Consider the following 8535-nt stretch of genomic DNA (forward strand, 5'->3'; position numbering starts at 1 on the left):
CACAATCATTTTTTTTTTTTTTAAATACCTTTATTTTTATTTATTTATTTTGTGTGGCGCCATGGATGGCACCCAGTGCCCCGGTACTAGGCAAGCGCTCTGCCCGGAGCCACCACCAGGGCGGCCTTTGTGTCCTGGCCTCCCGGTGTCCATCATCCCCACGGTGGATGGAGAAGGAGGCAGGCAGCGTGCTCTCTGCAGCACCGGCAGGAGCTGGAGCCCGGCGTGTTGTTTGTCTCCGCAGGAGGCCTCGGCATGAAGCAGCAGCAGTGGTGCGGGCTGACGGCCAGAATGGGCACGGTGCTGTCGGGGGTCTTCACCATCCTGGCCACCAACATGTACCTCATCTTCGAGCGGAAGCACCTGGGGCACGGCAACTGCTCCCAGATCAGCCTCCAGGAGGAGAGCTCCAACCTCGCGCGGCAGTTCCTCATCTGCTGGAGCTACACGACCGTGCTGTGCCTGTCCATGGTCACCATCGTCCTCAGCTGCCTCCTGCTGTACGCCGTGTACGCGCAGATCTACGGCGGGCTGCTGGTCTACGGGGTCTGGATCCTCTTCTACGAGGCCGTCAACCTGGTGGTCCAGGTCTTCACCAACAAGCTCAGCTCCGCCGAGGTGCGCGCCATGCGCTGGCTGGGCTTGGTGCTGCGGACCCTCCTGCACTGCTACGGGCTGTTCTTCGTCATCATCTACGCCCACATCATCTACAAGAGCCGGAACCAGGGGAACATCGTCTTCTACAACAGGCGCGTTTCCATGGGCGGCGGGGAGACCCCTCGGCAGAAGTCAAAGATCCTGAGCTTTGTCCACCACTATAAAGAGTGACCTGGGAGCCTGTCTTTCCCCAAGAGGCGGGGCTCTCGGGTTCTTAGGGTAGCCCCTTTCTTGCTCTCCCCCCGCGCCCCTTTGGCTGAGCAGTTTGGCAAGTGCAGACCCCACGGCCACTCTTCCAGGGGAATGTGGAGAGATGAAGTGATTCTGATCATAAGCGACATATCCTGCTCCTTGAGGGCATTTATTGAGTTCAGGGGCCTAATGATCCATCAAACCTTCCTTGAATTCTGCCTGCCTGTTCTGGTTATGCTACTGCATGACCTTATTGGTCAAAATCAAGATGAAAAAGTGCAGAAATGAAGCTGATTTGCTGAACAGCCGGCTCTTTATTTTGGTCTGTCTTCATTCCTCTTCAACCCACAGCTCTTTTAATGTGATCTCGGGCTCGCCTAATCTGTATTTAGACTCGGATTGTTGTAGCACAAAGAAAAGACACTGTTGGCCTTGGGGTGGATTTGTGCTACGGTTTCCCCCTGTGTTTTCTATGCTATATTCCAGATAAGTAAGACAATAAAAATAGAGGAGAATCGTTCTTCAATATATCTTGAGTTCTTTCCCTCCTTTGGCGTTCAAGAAGCACTAAAGGGACTTGATTATTCAAGAGGTGAATTTGTGGGACACGATGGCTACTCGGTGAGGCTGAGGCAGGAGGATCACAAATTGAAGGCCAACCTCAGCCATTGAGCAAAGCCCTGTCTCAAAATTTTAAAAAAATTAAAGGGACTGGGGACATAGCTCAGTGGTCAATCCCCAGTACTGGAATAAAAAATTAAAAGGTGATTAAATTTATTTCTATGATTATCCCTGTGCTGTACACTGTGGGGGTTACCAAAAAAGTATAAGATGTGTAGCCTGACCTTCAGGATTTTGTAGCTTTATGGAAGAGACTAATTTACTATTTATGAATCAATTAGCCAATCATATCATACAATGTACTGTTGCAGATCAACAAACTCTCCCCCTCAAAAAAATAAACATGACAGTCTGCAACTCACGTCCACTCCGTCACACGCACACACAAAAGCCTATAATTGGACAAATGTTGGCATGTGTACATCCCATGAAACCATCACCAAGATCAGGTTCATGAGCAGACATCATCCCAAACTTCCCTGTAATCCCTGTCTTCCAACTCTCTTTATTTACTTTTTTTTTTTTTTTTGGGGGGGGGGTACTGGGGATTGAACTCAGGGGCACTCAACCACTGAGCCACACCCCCAGCCCTATTTTGTATTTTATTTAGAGACAGGGTCTCACTGAGTTGCTTAGTGTCTCCCTTTTGCTGAGGCTGGCTTTGAACTTGTGATCCTCCTGCCTTAGCCTCCTGAGCTGCTGGGATGACAGGTGTGCGCCAACATGCCTGGCTTGTTGTTTAGTTTTTTAAATTTTTTATTTTAATTTTTTTTAATATTTATTTTTTTAGTTGGACACAATAATTTTATTTTGTTTATTTTTGTGTGGTGCTGGGGATGGAACCCAAGGCCTCGATCGTGCTAGGCAAGCGCTCTACCGCTGAGCCACAACCCCAGCTCTATTTTTTTTTTCTATTTTTAAGTAATCATGAATAAGAACAATTTAAATATTTGTGTGCAGGTTTATATGGATTTATGCTTTCATTTACCTTCAGTAAATACCATTTTCCCTTTTTAAGAAACTGGCATTTTTTTTTTTCTTCCCAGAGTGCCTGTCCCATTTAAATTCCCTCTCTGGTCCATGAGAGTTCCTGTCCCTCCACATCTTCCCCAGCATTTAACATGGGCAGAAATTTTTTATCCCAGCCATTCTAGTAAGTATATAGTCGTATTTCATTGCAACTTTAATTTAAATTTCCCTGATGACAAATGATGTTGAGCATTTCTTCATGCACTGATTTAGCACTTTTATATCTTCTTAGGCAATGTGCCTGTTCAAATCTTTTGCAGATTAAAAATGTGTTGTGAAGCACAGGGTTTGATTCTGAGCACCACATAAAAATAAATTAATAAAATCAAGGTCCATCAACATCTTTAAAAAAAAAAATGTTGTCAGGCAGACAGTGATACAAGTCTGTAATTCCAGGGAGGTTGAGGCAGGAGGATCAGAAGTTCAAAGCAGGCCTCGACAAGTCAGCAAGGCCCTAAGCAATTTAGCAAGACCCTATGCTAAATAAAATATAAAAAGGGCTGGGGATGTGGCTCAGTGGTTAAGAACCCTGGGTTCAATCCCTGGTACCAAAAAAAAAAAAAAAGAGAGAGAGAGAGAGAGAAAACCTGATACAGAGTTATTTGAAATGAACAGAAATTTGTTGACTGGAAAGTGTAGGAATGAGGGCCCAGCAACTGGCAAACATGACGAAACATGACGAAAGGCTTCACGATGCAAATGGGCAAAAAGAGGGCAAAAAAGGGAGGGGGAACCCAGGAGCAAGCCCCTCCCACAGATCCAGCCCGAGTCCACTCATGAGGGGAGCCCTTGTGACCCTCAAATCTCCCAGCTCAGACACTGTCATGATGGCCATTAAATTGCAACCTGCGTTTTAGAGGGGCAGACATTCCAACAACAGCACCGGCCATCTCCATTTCCATAGGAACTTTAGAATCAGCTTGAAGTTTCTATTTTTCAAAAGCCTGCTGGAATAAATTTTAAAAAAATAAATAAAAGCCCTCTGGGATGTTGAGAAGGATGGCACCGGATCCATAGATGGATTTAGGGAGAATTGAAATCTTGATTTCACATCTTGATGTTTTCAATTCTAATGCATGAGAATGATATCACCTCCCCATTTATTCAAGTCTTTAATTCCTCTCAGTAATGTTTTATAGCTTTCAACACTCCAGTCTTCATGTCATTTTTCAGATTTATTTTATATTTTATTATTTTTTCTTCTCTTTTCTGTCTCTTTCTTTTCTTCTTAGTGGCACTGGGGATTGAACCCCAGGGGCTTCACCACTAAAAGCAACATCTGCAGCCCTTTTTATTTTTCACTTTGAAACATGGTCTTGCGAAATTGCCAAGGCTGGTCTTGAACCTGGATCCGCAGCCTCTTGAGTTGCTGGAATTACTGGTGTGTGCCACAGCACCCATCTCCATCATTGATTTCTAATGTAATTTCAATATGAACAGAGAACATACATTTTTCATTTTTAAATTTATTGAGGCTAGTTTTTCGTTTTTGTTTTTCAGTGCTGGGGATTGAGCCCAGGGCCTTGCACATGTTAGGCAAGCAATCTACCACTGAGCCACACACCCAACCCCAAGACTAGTTTTATGACATTTAATTTTGATAAATGTTCTGTGTGAATCTGGAAAGAATAGTCTGCTACTGTTAGATGCAGTGTTCCGTAATGTGAATTAGATCAAATTGGTTGATAATATTGTTCAAATCTTGTAAAACCTTTCCTAATTTTCTGTCTGCTTCTTTTTCTAATTTTAATTTAATTTTATTTTTTAGTTATAGATGGACACAATACCTTTAATTTATTTATTTTCTGAGGATTGAACCCAGTGCCTCACACATGCTAGGCAAGGACTCTACCACTGAGCTATAAACCTAGCCCCTTCTGTCTACTTCTATCAGTTAGTCAAAAAGAAGTATTAAGGTCTCTGAATATAATTATGGATTTGCTTATTTTTCTTTGAAACTAGCAGCCTTTTCTTTGTGTATTTTGAAGTGTAAATGGGTACATAAATGTTTAGAGTTATTCTATCTTTTTGATATAACAAACAAAAAAAATAAGCCCTTTATCATTTAAATTGACTTTTTTGGAGAGGAGGTGCCAGGGATTGAACCAGCAGGATTCTACCTTTAAACTACATCCCCATCCCCTGGCCTCAAACTTGGGATCCTCCTGCTTTAGCCTCCTGAGTGGCTGGGATTAAAGTCTGTACCACTGCACTTGGTTGAAGTGACGTTCTTTACTCTGGGAATACTCTTTGCCCTACAGTTTATTTTTGCATCCAGTCCATCCTTCTTTTGATTTGTGATAACAAATTTATCTATTTTTTTTTTTTTTTACTTCTAACGTATTTGTGTCTTTATATTTAAAAGATGCTTATTGTGCAGGGGGTGTGACTCAGCGGTAGTGCATATGCCTAGCATTTGCACAAGGTTCTGCTTTCAATCTCTACTACTGCAATGAAAAAATTAACTAATTGACTTTTTTTTTTAAAGAGAGTGAGTGAGAGAGAGAGAGAGAGAGAGAGAGAGAGAGAGAGAGTTTTAATATTTATTTTTTAGTTATCGGCGGACACAACATCTTTGTTTTGTATGTAGTGCTGAGGATCAAACCCGGGCCACATGCATGCCAGGCGAGCGCACTACCGCTTGAGCCACATCCCCAGCCCCAACTAATTGACTTTTAACATATGCCTAGTATAAGCAGTATATAGTCAGGACTTACTTTTTTATTTTTAAAATCTAATCTGGGGCTGGGGATATAGCTCAGTTGGTAGAGTACTTGCCTAGCATGTACAAGGCCCTGGATTCTATCCCCAGCCCCCAAAATAAAATAAAATAAAATAAAATATAATCTGACAACCACTGAATTTTAATTTGGGTTTTTAAACCATTTACATTTAATGGTTATCTTGTTATTTGTTTTATATTTGCTTCATCTGTTCATTTATTTTTACTCACTTTCTGTCTTCTTTTGTCTTAATTTAATACTTCTTATGGTTCTATTTTATCTTTGTTACTTTATGGAATATAATTATTTTTATGTTATTTTAGGGGTTTTTTTTTGGCGGGTAGGATACCAAGGATTGAATTCAGGGGCACTTGACCACTAAGCCACATCCCCAGCCCTATTCTGTGTTTTATTTAGAGACAAGGTCTCAGTGAGTTGCTTAGCACCTTGCTTTTGCTGAGGCTGGCTTTGAACTCGTGATCCTCCTGCCTCAGCTTCCTGAGTCACTGGGATTACAGGCATGCACCACTATGCCGGACTTATTTTAGTATTTTTTTTTTAAAGAGAGAGGGAGAGAGAGAGAATTTTTAATATTTATTTTTTAGTTATCGGCGTACACAACATCTTTGTTTGTATGTGGTGCTGAGGATCAAACCTGGGCCGCACGCATGCCAGGCGAGCGCGCTACCACTTGAGCCACATCCCCAGCCCTTATTTTAGTATTTGATTTAAGGTTTGTGGTATACATATGTAACTCATCACATTCTACCTTTAAGCAATATTATGCTACTCCACATCTAATATAAGAACCTTATGGTAGTACAATAGTATGCTTCCTTTTTTATAAATTATTCATTTATTTTCAGTACTAGATATCAAATCCAGGATCCTGCAAATGCTAGGCAAGGATTCTACCACTGAGTAACGTCTCTAACCCTTTTCTTTTTATTTTCAAGCAAGGTCTCATTATACTGCCCTGGCTGACTTTGAACTTGAGATTCTCCTACCTCTGCCTCCTGAGTAGTTGGGATTATAGGCGTGGACCACCATGCCCAATTGGTATAATGTTTTTAAGGTTATTCTTGCACTTAATTTCCCACCATCCTCCTGACCCTGCATGACTTCAGATACACAAGCCTCTCACTGTACCCCAGATCTGGAGGAGCCCAGTGCAGGCAGAAGAGGCAATGTGTTAGCTGTTTATAGCTGAATTGATACCTCCCTGCTCCCACCAATCATGCCTCATATCTGTCCTGCTTAAAACAGCAGCTTCCAGAGAAACAGATGGAGTATTGGACTGATCTCTCCAAAAATTGAGCCCCATACCCCACAGTGTCACTCCTTTGCTTTATGCCTATGTTGTAAGTTTCAAGGCGGTGCTTTTATAAATCCCTTCAGTTCCATAGCCCTACTGTCCCAGCCTTAGTCTCTGCCCTCAACACCTCCCTCCTGGGACACGTAATAACTGCCAAGCTTCTTTCTCTGCCTTCTGCAGATTTTCTCTGGTGCATTCTATTCATTCAACTTTCACTCAGCAAACATCTAATGAGTACCTACTGGGCGCCAGAAACCTAGCATGGCACTGCAGATACATAGGCAAACACACCAGTGTGGAAGCCAGACAAATAAAAGAGTGAACAAATAAGATACTTTTAAAAATTAAGGAAAAAAAAAACCTTTCTAATGCAGTGTGATAAATGCTGTGGAGGATGAGGAGGTCTAGTAGTGTTATCAAGATTTAACAAAGAGCCAGATGCAATGGCACAGGCCTGTAATCTCAGCAGCTCAGGAGGCTGAGGCAGGAGGATCGCAAGTTCAAAGCCAGCCTCAGCAACAGAAAGGCCCTAAGCAACTCAGTGAGACCCTGGGGACATGACTCTGTGGTTGAGTGTCCCTGAGTTCAATCCTCAGTACCACCCCAAGAAAAGCAAAGATTTAACAAGGAACGGGGTGTTCCATATGTCATCTCAGTTACTCAGGAGGCTAAGGCAGGAGAATCCCAAGTTTGAGGCCAGTCTGGGCAACTGAACGAGACCTTGTCTCAAAATAAAAAGATCTCGCTCTCCCTCCCCACAGCCTTCCCTCTCTCTCCTTCCTGGCTGTCATGAACTGAGCAGCTTTGCTCTGCCGCACCCTCCCATCATGATGCTCTTCCTCAACTTGGGTCTCGAGCTGTGCAGCTGGCCCACCATGAGCCAAAATAAACTTGTCCTTCTCTAAAAAAAAAATAAATAAATAAATAAAATAAAAAGCTGGAATACTGCTCAGTGGTGGAACACTTTCCTAGCACGTGCAAGACCCTGGATTTGATCCTCAGAACTGCAAAACAAACACACACACACAAACAAAATTTTAGAAACCAACCAAAAAAGAAGGAGGAGAAGATGGAAGAAGATAGACAATGTTGCAGCCCCAGGCCAAGGCTGGACGTTTGGATGCTCCCTAAGTCACTGTGTGAACCCCTGTTCAGAAACTGTAGAATCTGGAGTCTGATGTCTGCAGGCAACAGCAAAGAATGCACCCAACCAAGAAGAACTGAGCCAGGTGCATTACACACCTGGAATCTCAGTAGCTCGGGAGGCTGAGATTGCAAGTTCAAAGTCAGCCTCAGCCACTGAGCAAGGCCCTAAGCAACTTAGCCAGACGCTGTCTCTAAATAAAATATTAAAAAAGGGCTGAGAATGTGGCTCAGTGGTTAAGTGGCCCTAGGTTCAATCCCCAGCACACACACACACACAATAAAAAAAGAAGAAGAAGAAGAAGAAGAAGAAGAAGAAGAAGAAGAAGAAGAAGAAGAAGAAGAAGAAGAAGAAGAAGAATTGAACTTGCCTACCTGCAGAGGAGATACCCCTTCTCTCACTTTTTGTTCCCTATGGGTCCCCAGCCTATTGGTTGGTACCGCCCATATTTAGGATAGGTCTCCCCCACCCTCAGTTTGTGGACTCACAGGAAGGTACACACACACACACACACACACACACACACACACACTCCAGAAGTGCTCTTTACAAATTTTCTAAATGTCTCTCAACCTGGTCAAGTTGACAGACAAGGTTAACTGTCCACCATGGAAACTTGTCAGTCAGAGAATAAGTGTGTGTTCCCCTCGTGTGATTGTGCCCCTTCCTTCTCCCCCACGCAGTAGCTCACAGGGTGGTGAATGGAGAGGAGAGAGGCTTGCTGGGGAGCCTTCTGCACTGGGAAGTGTAAGGAGGGGATCCGGGGTGTAGAGGGACATTTTAGTGGAGGTCCGGCCAACCCCAACCTTGGACCCTCTGCCTGGCTCTGGGTATCTCCACCCTGGCTGGAGCCA

At 43.4% G+C, this 8535-nt stretch overlaps 1 protein-coding gene across 1 annotated transcript; it reads left to right on the forward strand.

Annotated features, from left to right (window-relative positions):
• Positions 1 to 255: 255 nt before the first annotated feature.
• Tmem217 (transmembrane protein 217) lies at positions 256 to 828 on the forward strand. Its single transcript, XM_076860193.1, has one exon. It carries the CDS (start codon positions 256 to 258, stop codon positions 826 to 828), a length of 573 nt encoding a protein of 190 aa, XP_076716308.1.
• The last annotated feature ends 7707 nt before the right edge of the window (positions 829 to 8535 follow it).

Source organism: Callospermophilus lateralis, chromosome 6, assembly GCF_048772815.1.
Source record: "Callospermophilus lateralis isolate mCalLat2 chromosome 6, mCalLat2.hap1, whole genome shotgun sequence".
NCBI lineage: Eukaryota > Metazoa > Chordata > Mammalia > Rodentia > Sciuridae > Callospermophilus > Callospermophilus lateralis.

Bases quoted from the DNA above. Each gene is read 5' to 3' on its own strand.
- Tmem217 (XM_076860193.1), top strand. From the start codon at position 256: ATGAAGCAGCAGCAGTGGTGCGGGCTGACGGCCAGAATGGGCACGGTG.